The sequence below is a fragment of the Halichoerus grypus genome, chromosome X (genome assembly GCF_964656455.1).
Source record: "Halichoerus grypus chromosome X, mHalGry1.hap1.1, whole genome shotgun sequence".
NCBI lineage: Eukaryota > Metazoa > Chordata > Mammalia > Carnivora > Phocidae > Halichoerus > Halichoerus grypus.
Window position 1 is genome coordinate 58864297 of NC_135727.1, and position 17269 is coordinate 58881565.

At 35.7% G+C, this 17269-nt stretch overlaps 1 protein-coding gene across 1 annotated transcript in view; it reads left to right on the forward strand.

Annotated features, from left to right (window-relative positions):
* HDX (highly divergent homeobox) overlaps window positions 1–17269 on the forward strand; it is a 246974-nt gene that overhangs the window by 68931 nt on the left and 160774 nt on the right. The window contains exon 4 of the mRNA XM_078064085.1: window positions 8643–8696. Within this exon, the coding sequence (XP_077920211.1) occupies window positions 8643–8696 (54 nt within the window). The remainder of the gene's footprint in view (window positions 1–8642; window positions 8697–17269) is intronic.

The window sequence follows — 17269 nt, forward strand, 5'->3', positions numbered from 1 at the left end:
GTCAGACTGCACAACCATGTTGGCTCTGCAGATAAGCCATACTACTGGGTGGGACAACTACTTGGGCATTGCAGTTAGGAGTTTGGTCTGCCCAAATCTGAGTGCTGGTTGTTGTGAACCCCTGTGTGTAATGAGTCACTTCTGCTGCTTTCAAGATTCTCTCTTTGTATGTGTCTTTTGACAGTTTGATTATAATATATCTCCATGTGAATCTCTTTGAATTTATCCTAGTTAGAGTTTGTTGAGCTTCGTGGATTTGTATGTCAATAACTTTCCTCAGATTTGGGAAGTTGTCAGCTATTATTTATTCAATCATTTCTCTGCCTCTTTCTCTTTTTCTTATCCTTTCAGGACTTCTATAATACATATATTGGTCTGCTTGTTAATCTCCCATAAGTTTCTTAGGCCCTGTTTATTTTTTTTTCATTCTTTTTAGTTTTTGATCCTCAAACTTGATAATATCAAATAACTTTCCTTCAAGTCCACTGATTCTTTCTTCTACCTCTTCCCATCGTCTGTTAAACTCTTTCAGTTAATTTTTCTTTTTTTTTTTTTTCAGTTAATTTTTCAATTCAATTGTTGCACTTGTCATTTCCAAAATTCCTGTTTGATTCTTTTTATAATTTCTATCTCTTTGATGATATTCTCATTTTGTTCATATACCTTCTTCCTGTTTTCCCTTAGTTCTTTGTCCATGTTTTCCTTTAGCTCTTTGAGCATATTTAAGATAGTTGTTTTAACATATTTGTCTAGTAATTCTGATGTCATTTTTTTCAGGGATATATTCTTGAGAGTTTTTCCTTTGAAGGGACAATGTTTTCCTGTTTCATTGTATATATTGTGTGTTTTTTTTTTTTTTTTTTAATTGAGCATTTGAAAAACAACTGTCGTATAGTTCTTGCAGTCTGGGTCTGTGCAGTTCAAGACCTTCAGTAATTCGCCTGGTATAAAGGCTTAAGGTCTTTGCAGGCCTTTTCCTGGGCATGTGTCTCCCCTGGTCCTGTACATGCTTTTTACTGATTATCCTATTAAAGGTCTTAATTTCCCAAAGAGTATCACTTCTGCTTCTCCTAGAGCCCTTGGTTGGTCTATTATAATCCTCAATCGGTAATCTTTTTCTCCAGATATATGCAGGTCTGTGGTGGCCTTGCAGTTTTCTTGAGTCTTGCTTGCTGCTTCCTGCTATTTCCCCTAGACTGAGATGTGATCCATGCCACTTTTAGCTATCTGAGCTCCAAGTTAGGTGCTAAAGAGATTAATCACTCAGGCAGCCCAAATTCAGGTTAGAATGCTATAAATTCAGTCTGTTCTGTTCTCTGGTTCACATAAGAGAACTGGAGACCAGGCCAGCACTTCCCCTAAGCTATGTTATGCTGCAACAGAAAGGGAGTATGACAAGATCAAGTAAAAATGCCGTGAAACTTCCTACCATTTGCATATGGAATATTTTTTGATTGGGCTTTTGTCTGATTGCTATAGATCTTTGACTGATTTCTAAAGCTACAATAATGTTATTCTTATCAGTCTCTAGTTTTTAATATTTCCATAGGGGATGAGACTCTGGAGCTGCTTAGTTCTTTATCTTGCTGGCTTCTCTCTGTTGTTTGTTTTTTAAATTACAAGTGAATGTAGCAGTCCATATAGTGTTATTGCAAAAAACATCCAGCGTGTTTGAATTCTTTTAAATGCCTATCTTTTGGTTTAACAAGGAACCTTGTGCAAAGCAAAAACTTGGAATCATGATTCATATTAAGAACCCTGGTCCAGCCTAGCAAGGATTGTAGTTTGATAAGAGCTATAAATCTTTTCCTGTTGTTTAAGGAACTGGTCTCTGAATATACCTGTAATAAAACATTTCATTTCAGTTGTATATTTATAACTTAAAGCTACCATTTGACTGTTTTCTGAATTTAGTAAAGAATTTATATTTTTTATAAATTATAAAATTTCTTTTTTATATGAGTAAAATTAAGATAATATTTTAAAATATGTTAAAGTATAATTTCAGGGTATCCAGATTTGTAATTGTATACTTCCCAGGGCCATTGGACCAGAAGTAATCATTCCACATATTAATTTAGATTATTTTCCTAATATCTTTCCATTATTTTTCACAAACAGTATCTCTAGAATCAGTATGGTGAAATCATTAGTTATGTTATGTCTGAGTACTTTTTATAATTTCATCGAAACATCTTGGAATTTGAGTTTCCCTGATTTTAGTCTCTTGTGCTTTATGAAATTTACCAAAATTATGTAGGAAGAAGAACAAGTCCCAAATAGCCTCTTGGTTTTTGATTGCAAGAAATTTTCAGGCTGGTAATATTTTCTAAACACAAAATTTTTATCACTTAATAGAAGAAAAATTCATATGCTTAAATAAGATGTTAGTTGCATGGGCAAAAGTTGTAGTATTGGAATTTCAATTTGTAAAACTTATTTCTTTTTTCTTTTTTTCTTTTTTTTTTACTGAGGAAACATTTATTTCTTAATCTTACTCAGTCTACTTAGTATCTTCCTGATGTTTAACTATGTACAGCAGGGAGTGATGCCTGCCCAATCTAGCCACCACCTGTTTTGGTCTGTCTCCAACTAGCAGTCGTTTTTTACATTTTTAAATAACTGAGGGAAAAAATGAAAAAAGACAAGTACATTTGTGGCACATAAAAATTATATGAAATTCAGATTTCAGTGTCTCTGAAAGCATAGCTTAGGATGACTGCATGCCCTTAAAAGCCACACACGCTGATCCCCACCCTCCCAACACAAAGTTCATGCACCCGTGATCCTCTTTGGTTATCCTTGACTATTAAGAATCACCCCGGATAATCGCTCACAGGTACAGCTTTTACTACATGTCCCCTCGCCCCACTTAACAGTAGCAGAAATTCATTTCCGGGGAGAAATTTCACCCGGCATTAAATAGATCCTTAGGAGGATAATGCACTCCTTTCTGTTTTATTGAATGCTGGAAACGTTATCAAGGGAAAGAAATTTATCACTCTCCCCCGAAAGCTTGGACCAGGGTAATTTTGCACCTTCTTTTTATTTTTTTATTTTATTTATTTATTTATTTATTTTTTAAAGATTTTATTTATTTATTTGACAGAGAGAGACACAGCGAGAGAGGGAACACAAGCAGGGGGAGTGGGAAAGGGAGAAGCAGACTTCCCGCCGAGCAGGGAGCCCGATGCGGGGCTCGATCCCAGGACCCTGGGATCATGACCTGAGCCGAAGGCAGACGCTTAACGACTGAGCCACCCAGGCGCCCCTGCACCTTCTTTTTAAATGATTGACACCACAACAAAGCTGGGTTAAGTTCTGTCTTCTTTCTCCCCAGCATTCAGTGCATACCCCGCTAATCCAATTTACAGGAAATCTTCTCCCGTGAACAGGACAGCCTGTGGGTTTGCCCACATCAGGCTGGCAGAGAACAGATAGGCTCATTCATTAGCACAGGTTCACACCCCAAAGGGTAATGGCCTTCTGCCTGCTGGACTCCCTTTGCAGTAGATACTGCTTATTTTATTTCTGAAAGCTTTTCCATACTTGGTAGAGAGATGAGAGGGAAGTTTTTTTTTAAAATAAGCCAGTACATCTTTTCTTCTTTGCTCCAGAACACATTGTTCTCTACCAGAAGTTAGTTTTTCCCTCCTCCCAAATGCCTACCTCCATGTAATGGTCTTTAGTACATTTCCACTCTTGGCCTTTTGTTGAATTTTAGCAAGTGAAGCTAGTGTATAGTGATGGTGCATGTTAATTCAATCAAGCAATCAACATATATTTACTGATCGCCTACCACATGCCTAGCAGCGTCTTCTACATTCTATACCTTATAATTTTAAAACATCTGGGAAGCTCTGCTGATTAAAGCAGAATGATTGATAGGTGTTATTGTTCAACTGATATCAAAACAACTGATGGAAAGCTAAAATATTGGTTTATGAATCTGTTATTGCTAAATTTTGCTGATAGATATGGTTATTGTCTGATTATTTCAGTTAATTCATTTTTAAATAGACTATCCAGCATATGTGTAGAATTGTCTTTTTTTTTTTTTTAGAGAGAGAGAAGGAAAAGGAGGGAGATGGGATAGAGGGATAAGGAGAGAATCTGAAGCAGACTCATGGAGCCTGATGCAGGGCTTGATCTCACAACCCTGAGATCATGACCTGAGCCTAAATCAAGAGTTGGATGCTTAACTGACTGAGCCACCCAGGCGCCCTTAGAATTGTCTTTATAACAGAAAGACGTTTAAAATCAAATAAATGCTTTTTTTGTATATATCCGTGTGTGACTATATACAAATAATTATACTAAATTGTTTTAAACATGATACCTTGCCCTTAAGAATCTCATAGTCTAACAGAAAGTTACAGCAGAGTCATATGTATGGTCATATGTAGGGTCTAAATATTGTAAAATGAAATGTAGTAAAAATTGCTTTTAAAATTCCTTAAATCATCTATAAAAGTAACTATATACATGCTTTCCTGTGAATGTATACTCATGTACAGTAATATGTATACATATAATGTATAATTAATATTCTGATATTACCTATGTTAAATATAATTTTCCATGAGAAAGGTATGTATGTTATAGTTTGGTTCACAAACCTTAATTCTCCATATGATGTGACTCCGGTTTACATCCAAATAAGTGTATTACTTCCTTTGGTGTATCCACTTTTAACCATGAGAAGCAGATTTCCAACATTAGGCACTTCCTTGCATTCACATCCAAAATTGTGACTCTCCAACTCTCTGTTTGAGCAGGCCAGCCATTTGGAGAGGCAGTCTTATGAGGGCCATAAAAAAACAAAAAAAAACAAAAAAAAAACCAAAAAAAACAAAAAAAAAACTATTCCAGTAATTTCCAGACTGTCTAGTTCTCTTCAATCTCATGCACAAGACCTGTCTTTTGAAATGTATTTTATATTCCTCTTCTGAATTACTACCTCCCCTAACTTTGTTCCAAGCCTGGATTGCCTCTTGCCTAAACTATTGTAAGTTTCCATACTAAAAAAAAAAAAAAATGTTACCATACTTATTCAATTTACTGTACACATTGAGTCAAATCAGTCATCTTAATGTATAAAAATACATTCTGACCATACAACTCATTTTCTTAAAAACTTTCAATGGTTCCCTATTTTCCACTGAATTAGACGTAAATGTACTTTGGTATTCATGGCCTCCACAAAGTAACCCCAATTCCATTTTGAGTTCTAGTTGAACTGGCATGCCCAGACACATCTTATCCTTTTATTCCACTGTGCTTGTGCCATTCTTTTCCTCTGTAATGCTCTTTGTTATTTCTATCAAAATTCTCATTTTTTAAGTTTCAGCTGAGATATAAATCTTCAAGTTTGATGTAATTTTGCCATATCTTGAACTCCTTTCATTTGTTGTTCCTTTCTTATGACACTTATCATAATATTCTTACATTAAAGTCGTTCATGTTCCTTTCTTATCTTTCCCTCTTATATCATAATTCATGCCCTCCAGGAAATTATGTTTTACACATCTTTTTTATTTCCTATAGCACCTAAAACAGCACCTACTTTAGAAGAGATGCCTGATAAATATTTGAACAGAATTCAATTAGTTACTTTGGAAAATTATCTAATCTTATCTCAATAATGTTTAATTTGTCAAAAAGTTATTGAAGTTCTTTTGCAATTGCTTTAAGGGCCTGTGAGATTTTTTAAAATGCTTTTATTGGTAGCAAATCTTCATCATTTGAGGGAGAATTTGATTTTGGAAAATATAATTTATGCTGAGCTACACTTAGTGAATAATATTGATGTTCAATTTGGGCTTTTATATTTTCAGTTAAAGGGAATACGAAATAATGAGACAGAGTCTCTGGGTGTTATGAACTGCCAACTCCAAAAGAAAAGTTCCCAAAATGTTTTCAACAATGGCAACATCATTGTAATGACTTTATAGCTTCCTAAGTTTTCTACTTTGAAACATACAGTACTCATTTGGATGTGTAAATTCGAATATATTTGTTAAATCAGTCTTGTCTCTTTGTCAATTAATTTTGCAGTTTTCCAAATCAGGGTGTTGAAAAATGTGTTTGGAATTTAAATATCATTTAAATGATAAGCATATTATGCTGCTCATTTGAAATACTATTTTTATAGCTTCTGGTGAGGGAGAAACCAAGTCATCACTATTGACCAAACAAAACTTCCCAAATTTGAAGAAAATATGTTTATACAGTATTATTATTCAAAAAAGTATACAAGTTCAGCTGCTGTGGTTGGCTTTCCTGAATTTTACCAGAAACATAAGGGACTGAAAAAAGATTTGAAGTAAACAGGAGAAGGTTGTTGAATATAGCATTTGAGTATTGTGTAACTGGTGTCACAGAATTATAAAACAAAAATGTGAAACTTCATCTCTTCCCAATGCACATGGAATTGATAACATTTGTATGTGAATGTGCTTACAGGAGTTTTCTGTTTTCTTGGTTAAATACAATTGACTTAAGCAGAAAACCACATTTTAAAAATTAATTAATTTACTTATTTAGAGAGCGAGCTTGAGTGGGGGGAGGGTCAGAGGGAGAGAATCTCAAGCAGCCTGCCCTGAGTGTGGAACCTGATGTGGGGCTTAATTCCACAACCCAGAGATTGTGAACTGAGCCGAAATCAAGAGTCACTTAACTGACTAAACCACCCACGCACCCCAGAAAACCACATTTTATATTCTTAAAATGTATAATGCCCAATTTTAAAAACATTCAATTACCATGTATATTATATGTATCATTTTTTATTTTATATGCAACTTTTTAGTACATACTGGTTTATGTACTAAAAAGTTGCATATAAAATAAAAAATGGGTGCAGTTTAGTTTAACATGTTTTCTTTAGCAACTTTATATAGCCAGTTTTAAATTATCCTAACTAAAAGGTAGGAGCAGGGGCGCCTGGGTGGCTCAGTCGTTAAGCGTCTGCCTTCGGCTCAGGTCATGATCCCAGCGTCCTGGGATCGAGCCCCACATCGGGCTCTCTGCTCCGCGGGAAGCCTGCTTCTCCTTCTCCCACTCCCCCTGCTTGTGTTCCCTCTCTCGCTGTGTCTCTCTCTGTCAAATAAATAAATAAAATCTTTAAAAAAAAAAAAAAAAAAAAAGGTAGGAGCATGTGCACAGATAATCCAAAATAGTTGGATATCTCTATTTTTTTCAAGTTGGATATCTCTATTTTTTCATATATTATGTGATTATTGTAGTAGTCTTAGCTCTTTCATTCAGCTAGCAACCAATTTACTTTACAAACATTATATTATATACCAAGTACTGATGGGAGGACAAGGAAGTATAGGTTTTGAAGAATTTTTTTCCATAGAAATTTCATTATTACTTAGTTTACCATTTTATATTTATTTATTTTTAGTTTACCATTTTTTAAGAATCAATTACTCAAAACTTTTCATGATCCTCAAGCATTACAGTTTATTGCCATGTTACTGTAATGGGATTTTTAACTCAACTAAAATTATTTTTATTTTTTTTCCTTAAAAGTATTATTTGGAGTTTATATCATTAATTTTTCTTAGCCTATCCCTAGCATGGTGGTATATTTTGAACTCAAAATAAAATTTCAGATCTAGTGGCCAGGGACAGTAATAATTTACCTGAATTTTGAATAATTAAGGATATTACTTTATTATTTGCATTGAGTGATTATCACTCCTTATCAGTAACATAATACTAATTCATAAGTCATTACTAAATGTAATTTTATCAAAAACAAAAAATGTTCAATTGAATATCATATTCTGAGCATCACCATTTAGCAAGGCTGATTTGACTTGTCAGTCTCTCAGGAAGTATGTGTTTGGGAGGGAAGGAGAGGGCAAGAGGAGAATTTGGAGTATTCCCTAAAACTTGTAAATCCCAGGAAAAAGTATGGTTACATCTAGGCTACCCTGTACTGTAGCTCACAGGACCACCTTGGTCTCTGTAAACAGTCCCCAGAATCCAACTGGAGTAGCACTTATCTCCTTGTGTGCCAATGCTGATGAAATAAGGTGTTGCTGGCTATTCATCTTAGTAGTTTCTGCTTAAAAGGGAACTTGCAGTTATGTAGGCTGTCTAGAGAACTAATATATAGCGTGATGACTGTGGTTAATCAGTTAATTATTGTAGCTTATGTATTCTACAGAGTACTGAATTTTTACTATAAATTTTTTTTTTAAGATTTTATTTATTTCAGAGAGAGCACAAGTGCGGGGGGAGGGGCAGAGGGAGAGGGAGAAGCAGGGAGCCTGAAGCAGGGTTTGATCCCAGGACCCCAAGGTCATGTCCTGAGCTGAAAGGAGACGCTTAACCAACTGAGTCACCCAGGCTACCCTATAAAAATTTTCTTGTCCACAGAATTATAAACCATATTTCCAGACCCCAACAATGCCCAGAAATTTTCTTGAATTTCCAGGGGAACTGCACCACTTTTAAAGGAAGGCCCTTTATATCTGTTGTGTTCAATAAGGAAATGGCATTGTCTACGTGGGGAATATGCTCTGAATGCAGAACTATCTTGACATCTTGTATGAATTTTTTGCTGTTGATCATTATTCCTAGTGTCAATGCATACCTTACTGAAATTCCATTTGTTGTTTCCACAGATTTCAGGAAACCTTACTGTGCCTTGGATTACAGGGTGTTCTAGAAAAAGAGCAGTAAGTAATCTTTCATTTAAAGCAACAAGTGGGGTTTTCCCCTGTGTTGTTAATAAGAATGCCATTGAGAAAATTGTCATGATATTTGTAAAGTTGGCAAAATTGAACCTCAATGAGACTGCATTATCTCAAAGGACATATTCTGAGGTCATAATATTTATATCTAATACCAATATAACCTTAAATAAAATGTAATCAGTACACCATCTAATCTTTGAGCAGGTTTTTGCAGTTTTAAAAAGCACTCAAAGGTAATTAATGCGATAGGTGAAATAGAGGGGATTAAGAAGTACACTCATCATAATGAGCATTGAGTAATGTATAGAATTGTTGAATCATTATATTATACACCTGAAACTAATATAACACTATATATTAATTATACTTCAGTAAAAAGATAATAAAATACCATAATGTTTTATATCTAATTATCCTACTTAATTTCATCATATAATTGGGTTGTGATTGATATAAATATCTCAATCAAAATTAAGAAATTTACTATTTATTACTAGTGCATTTCAGTATTTTATTTTTTTATGGTTGTCAAAGGCTTTACACTCAATATGTTTTTTTCTTTAAATTCAATTATCCAACATATAGTACATCATTAGTTTTTGATATAATGTTTAACGATGCATTAGTTCCATATAACACCCAGTACTCATCACATCACCTACCCTCCTTAATGCCCATCACCCAGTCACCCCATCCCCCCAATCCCTCCCTTTCTGAAACCCTATTTGTTTCTTGGAGTCGAGTCTCATATGGTTTGTCTCCCTCTCTGATTTCTTCCCATTCAGTTTTCCCTCCCTTCCCCTATTGTCTTCTGCATTATTCCTTATGTTCCACATGAGTGAAACCATACAATAATGGTCTTTCTCTGATTGACTTATTTCACTTAACATAATTCCCTCCAGTTTAATCCATGTCAATGTAAATGGTAGATATTCATCTTTTCTGATGGCTGAGAGTAATATTCCATTGTATATATGAACCACATCTTTATCCATTCATCTGTTGAAGGATATCTTAGCTCCTTCCACAGTATGGCTATTGTGGACATTGCTGCTATGAACATTGGGGTGCATTTGCCCCTTTTTTTCACTACATCTTTGTCTACCCAGTAGTGCAATTGCTGGGTCATAGGGTAGCTGTATTTTTAATGTCTTGAGGAACCTCCATACTGGTTTCCAGAGGGGCTGTACCAGTTTGCATTCCCACCAACAGTGTAATAGGGTTCCCCTTTCTCCACATCCTCGCCAATATTTGTTGTTCCCTGTCTTGTTAATATTAGCCATTCTAACTGGTGTAATGGAGTATCTCATTGTGGCTTTGATTTGTATTTCCTTGATGATAAGTGATGTGGAGCATTTTTTAATGGGTCTGTTAGCCATTTGTATGTCTTCTTTGGAGAAGTGTCTGTTCATGTCTTCTGCCCATTTCTTGACTGGATTCTTTGGTTTTTGGGGGTTGAGTTTCATAAGTTCTTTATGGATCTTGGATACCAGCCTTTTATCTGATATGTCATTTGCAAATATTTTCTCCCATTCCATAGGTTGCCTTTAGGTTTGTTGATTGTTTCCTTTGCTGTGAAGAAGCTTTGTACCTTGATGAAATCCCAATAGTTCATTTTTGCTTTTGTTTCCCTTGCCTTTAGAGACTTGTCTTGCAAGAAGTTGCTGTGTCCAAGGTCGAAGAAGTTGCTGCCTGTGTTCTCCTCTAGGATTTTGATGGATTCCTGTCTCACATTTAGGTCTTTCATCCATTTTGAGTTTATTTTTGTGTATAGTGTGAGAGAATGGTCCAGTTTCATTCTTCTGCATGTGGCTGTCCAATTTTCCCAGCACCATGTATTGAAGAGACTGTCTTTTTTCCATAGGATATTCTTTCCTGCTTTGTCAAAGATTAGTTGACCATACAATTGAGGGTCCATTTCTGGGATCTTTAGTCTGTTCCATTGATCTATGTGTCTGTTTTTGTGCCAGTACCATGCTGTCTTGATGATTACAGCTTTGTAATATAGCTTGAAGTCAGGCATTGTGATGCCCCCAGCTTTGGTTTTCTTTTTCAACATTCCCCTGATGATTTGGGGTCTTTTCTGGTTCCATACAAATTTTAGGATTGTTTGTTCCAACTCTGTGAAAAATGTCAATGATATTTTGATAGGGATTGTATTGAATGTATGATTGCTCTGGGCAGCATAGACATTTTAGCAATGTTTATTCTTCCAATCCTTGAACATGGAATGTTTTTCCATCTCTTTTTGTGTCTTCCTCAATTTCTTCCATAAATGTTCTGTAGTTTTTAGAGTACAGATCCTTTGCCTCTTTGGTTATGTTTATTCATAAGTATCTTATGTTTTTTGGTTCAATTGTAAATGGGATTGATTCCTTAATTTCTCTTTCTTCTGTCTCATTGTTAGTGTACAGAAATGCAACTGATTTCTGTGCATTGATTTTGTATCCTGCCACTTTGCTGAATTGCTGTATGAGTTCTAGCAATTTTGGGGTGGAGTCTTTTGGGTTTTCCACATAAAGTATCATGTTATCTGCAAGGAGTGAGAGTTTGATTTCTTCTTCACCATTTGAATGTGTTTTATTTCTTTTTGTTGTCTGATTGCTGAGGCTAGGACTTCTAGTATTATGTTGAACAATAGTGGTGAGAGTGGGCATCACTTTTGTGTTCTTGACCTTAATGGAAAAGCTCTCAGTTTTTCCCCATTGAGAATGATATTCGTCGTGGGCTTTTCATAGATGGCTTTTCTGATATTGAGGTATGTTCCCTCTATCCCTATACTTTGAAGAGTTTAGAAACCAAGTAGGCCAGAAAGGGCTGGCAAAGTATATTCAAGTACTAAATGAGAAGAACATGCAACCAAGAATACTTTATCCAGCAAGGCTGTCATTCAGAATGGAAGGAAATATAAAGAGTTTCCAGGACAGTCAGAAACTGAAAGAATATGTGACCACCATGACAATCCTGCAAGAAATATTAAGGGGGATACTGTAAGCGAAGAGAGACACCCAGAGTAACAAACCAGAAAGTAAGAGTCAATCTACAGAAACAGGGACTTTGCAGACAATACAATGGCACTAAATTTATATCTTTCAATAGTTACTCTGAATGTAAATGGGCTGAATGTTCCAATCAAAAGACACAGGGTATCAGATTGGATAAAAAAGCAGGGTCCACAAGAGTCTACAAGAGACTCATTCTGAACCTAGAGACACTTCCAAATTGAAAATGAGGGGATGGAGAACAATTTACCATGCTAATGGACCTCAAAAATAGCTGGGGTAGCATTCCTCATATCAGACAAATTAGATTTTAAACCAAAGACTGTAGTAAGAGATGTAGAGGGACACTATATCATACTTAAAGGGTCTATCCAACAAGAAGATCTAGCATTTCAGTATTTAGAAGTAACAAGTAACTAGTAGTTTAACAGTCTTATTTTGTTTTTCTGACTTCCTCCTGTAATTATTGTCATTTATATAATGTTAATATATTAAAAAACTTCATTAAAATTGTGTTTTCTCAAAGAATCTTATTCAGTTGTCTGAGTAGGACCTATAAATCTGAATTTTAAGAAGTATCTCCAGAGATTTTGATGTAACTGGTCAATAGATGGGAAGCTATTAAAGGCTTTTAATTATAAAGGAGACATGAGTAGAGTTTTAGAAAGATAAGTTACTTTATGGTATGTAGGTTTAGGGATAATAAAACTGAAGCTAGGGAAATTTTGTACTGGACAGGATTATGTAGACTCTCTTTTCCTTTCTCTTCCCCCAAAAGTAGAAGTATAAACAATGGAAATAATATAGGATGCCACCAACGGAGATCTCTAAAAGTTGGAAAGGAAGCAACTGGTTAGTAACTCCAGGACTTGGAAGGACTACAGGGTACTTTGTTTCCCAATTAACTCAGGCCAGACATCTTATGACCCCTACTGTAACAAGAGAAAACAGCTTGGGTAGGCTCATTCCTTCCACTGATGGGATGGGGGTTCCCAAACAACATGAAGTGATCCTGGCAACATTGGCAAAGAAGATCAGTTGGCAGCCTCAGTGACAATAAGGCAACCAGAGAAGTGCTCTCCTACTCTGTTGTGCCTGAACCTTTCCTCCCTTGGTGGAGATACCAAGCAGTAATACCAAGGGAGATGCCACAAAAAGTAGTTTGACCTGGAAAGCCTCTTTTTTTAAGATTTTATTTATTTATTCATCAGAGAGAGAGAGAGCACAAGCAGGGGGAATGGCAGGCAAAGGTAGAAGCAGGCTCCTTGCTGAACAAGGAGCCAGATGTGGGACTCGATCCTAGGACCTTGGGATCATGACCTGAGCGGAAGGCAGCTGTTCAACCAGCTGAGCCACCCGGGCATCTCCTGGAAAGCCTCTTTGTCTCTGTAGGTCAGAGAATTCTTTCCCCCACTTAAAGAATCAGAGAGCTTGATTAACACCAGCAAAAGTGATCAAGACACTAATGTGCACAGCTTAGTAAGTGTGCTATTCATCCCTGAAAGATGGAAAATCTGTTTTCCCACATAGAGACACTAGCCCAAATAAATCAAGCAAATTAAAATACACTACAAATGATTTGAAAATTAAAATACCACCAGAAAGTACCATTGGAACACAACCCATAAATGTAGGCCAAGACCTGTGTGCCTGCCTGGTGAAATAAAAAGGTTCAAATAAAACCAAAAATCTCCTAAAATAATGGCCAAAGTACTCAAGATACAAAAAAAAAAAAAAAAAACCAACATACCAAGAACCAGGAAAATCACCGCTTGAATGATAAAAGACCATCAATCAACTGACACAAATACTGAGGTGAATTAGATAATGGAATTCTCTGACAAGGATTTTAGAGCATCCATTATAAAACTGTTCTAACATGCAATTACACATTACCTTGAAACAAATGAAAAAAATAGAAAATCTCAAGAAAGCAATCAACATTATAAATGAACCAAATGAGAATTATGGGACTGAAGAATACAATAAATAAACCTGCAGTATTCCTCAAGATTTGAGTGGTGATAAAAGAGAGCAGAATCAATGAACCTCATGAGGACAGATTGATAAAATGTACCCAATTGGAACTAGAGAGAGTATAGTCTGAAAGATAATAGAATCTTAAAATCCTGTGGAGCAATAACAAAAGATTCAATATTGTATCATTGAAGTCCTATAATAAGAGGAGACAGAGAATAGGACTTAAAAAATATTCAAAGAAATAATGGCAAAAGCATCCCAAATTTGGGAAAAAATCTAACATAAACCTACAGATTCAAGAAACTGAGTGAATTCCAAGCAAGATTGATGCAAAGAAATCCACACCTAGACACATCAAAATCAAACTTCTGAAAACTAAAGGCAATGCAAAAAATCTTGAATGCTGCCAGAGAGAAATGATGCATTACTTATGGGAGAATACCAATTCAAATGACAGTGGATTTCTTATCCAAAACCTTGGAGACCAGAAGGCCAATATTTTTCACATGTTGAAGAAGATAACTTTCAACCAATAATTCTATGTTTGGCAAAACTATCCTCCAGGGAATGAAGGAACAAACAGACATTTTCAGATGAAAAAGAATTAAAATAATTTGTTGGTAGCTTGCCTACTCTAAAACAATGACTAAAGGAAGTTCTTCACACAAAAGGAAAATGATAGAAGAGGAATTTGGGGGCAGTAGGGAGGAAGAAATAACAACAGAAAGTGCAGAAATATGCCTGTCTTGCTCCTCATGATTTTTCTATATTATATTTGATGATTGAAACAAAAGTAATAGTATCATCTGTCTGATACTCAAGACAATGGTACTTAAAACTGGGGAAGGTAAAGGCACATAAGCAGAAGTAGGGTTTCCACACTTCATTAAAGGGGTAAGTTACTGATACCAGTACACTATGACAAGTCACATTATGTGTATTTGATAGCCAGAATGATCACTTCAAAAACTATATAAAGTAATACACTAAAAAACACCTAAAATAAATCAAAATAGAAACCTAGAAATGTTCAGGTCACACAGGAAAAAAAGAAAAAAAAAAGAAACACAGGAATGCAAAACAAAAGAAATTGAAAATAATAAAATGACAGACATAAGCCCTAATATAGCAATAATTATCTTAGATATAAGTATACCGAGTAAAATTTAGATATATTGGCAGGATGGGTAAAAGAAACACAACCCAATTTTATGCTGTTTATAACATCTCACTTCAAATTCAGTAGCATATGTAGACTGAAATGCAAAAGATAGGGAAAAATATACCATGTAAACGTTAATCATAAAATCCAGGAGTGAACAGTTGTGTTATCATCAGATAAAATACGGGGCGCCTGGGTGGCTCAGTTGTTAAGCGTCTGCCTTCGGCTCAGGTCATGATCCCAGGGTCCTGGGATCAAGCCCCGCATCAGGCTCCCTGCTCAGCTGGAAGCCTGCTTCTCCCTCTCCCACTCCCCCTGCTTGTGTTCCCTCTCTCGCTGTCTCTCTCTTTCTGTCAAATAAATAAATAAAATCTTAAAAAAAAATCAGATAAAATAGACTTTATTTTTTTTCTGTCCAAATGTTTATTTACATTCTAGTTATTTAACATATAGTGTAATATTGATTGCAGAGTAGAATTTAGTGATTCATCCCTTACAACACTCAGTGTTCATCATAAAAAGTAACCTTCTCAATACCCATCACCCCTCTATCCCATACCCTACCCACATCCCTCCATCAACCCTCAGTTTGTTCTCTATCTTTAAGAGTCTCTTTTGGCTTGTTTCCCTCTCTCTTTTTTTCCCTACCAATTTGGTCATCTGTTTTGTTTCCTAAATTCCACATGAGTAAATTAAAATGGTATTTTTCTTTCTCCGACTGATTTATTTTGTTTAGTATAACACACTCTAGTTCTATCCACCTCTGCCTATGGCAAGATTTTTTTTTTTTGATGGTTGAGTAAAACCAAATTTTCATAGTAATTTTTGATGGCTGAGAATATATATCTACACACATCCCACATCTTCTTTATCCATCAATCAATGGGCATGGGCTCTTTTCATAGTTTGGCTATTGTTGATAGTGCTGCTATAAACACCAGGGTGAATGTCCACATTTGAATCTGTATTTTTGTATCATTTGGTTAAATGCCTAGTAGTGCAATTTCTGGGTCATGGGGTAGTTCTACTTTTAACTTTTTGAGGAACCTCCATACTGTTTTCCTTAGTGCCTGCACCAGTTTACATTCCCACCAACAGTGCAAGAGGGTTCCTCTTTATATGCATCTTTGACAACACCTGTTGTTTCCTGAGTTGTTAAATTTAGCCATTCAGACAGGTGTGAGGTGGTATCTCATCATAGTTTTGATTTGTATTTCCCCGCTGATGAGTGATATTGAACATCTTTTCTTGTGTCTGTTAGTCTTCTGGATGTCTTCTTTGGAAAAGGGTCTATCCATGTCGTCTGACAATTTCTTAACTAGATTATTTGTTTTTTGGGTGTTGTGTTTGGTAAATTCTGTATAGATTTTGTATACTAACCCTTTATCAGGTATGTCATTTGCATATATCTTCTCCCATTCCATGGGCTGCCTTTTAGTTTTGTGGATTGCTTCCCTCTACTTTTTTTTTTTTTTTTTTAAAGATTATTTATTTATTTATTTGACAGAGAGAGAGCGAGAGAGGGAACACAAGCAGGGGGAGTGGGAGAGGGAGAAGCAGGCTTCCCGCGGAGCAGGGAGCCCAATGCGGGGCTCGATCTCAGGACCCTGGGATCATGACCTGAACCAAAGGCAGATGCTTAATGACTGAGCCACCCAGGCGCCCCTTCCCTCTACTTTTGGAACTAATGATATACTACTATATGTTGGCTAATTGAATTTAAATTAAAAAAATTAAAAATACCACCAGCATTTTTCACAGAGCTAGAACAAACAATCCTAAAATTTGTATGGAACCACAAAAGACCCTGAAGAGCCAAAGCCATTCTGAAAAAGAAAACCAAACCTGGAGGCATCACAATTCCAGGCGTCAAGTTACATTACAAAGTTGTAGTCAGCAAGACAGTATTATACTGGTACAAAAACAGACACATAGGTCAATGGAACAGAATAGAAAAGTCAGAAGTGGACCCACAACTATATGATCAACTAAACTTCAACAAAGCTGAAAGAATACCCAATTTAAAAAAGAGAGTCTCCTCAACAAATGCTGGTGGGAAAACTAGACAGAAACATGCAGAAGAATGAAACTGGACCACTTTCTTACACCATACAGAAAAATAAATTCAAAATGTTTGAAAGATCTAAGTATGACACAGGAAACCATCAAAATCACAGAGGAGAACACAGGCAGCAACTTCTTTGACCTTGGCCAAAGCAACTTTTTACTAGACACATCACTGGAGGGAAGGGAAACAAAAGCAAAAATAAACTATTGAGACGTCATCAAGAGAAAAAGCTTCTGCACAGTGAATGAAGCAATCAACAAAACAAAATGACTTTAAAATAAATAAAATTACTGGAGAAAAAGAATTCATTACATAATGTAAAGTGATATATCCACTGGGAAGA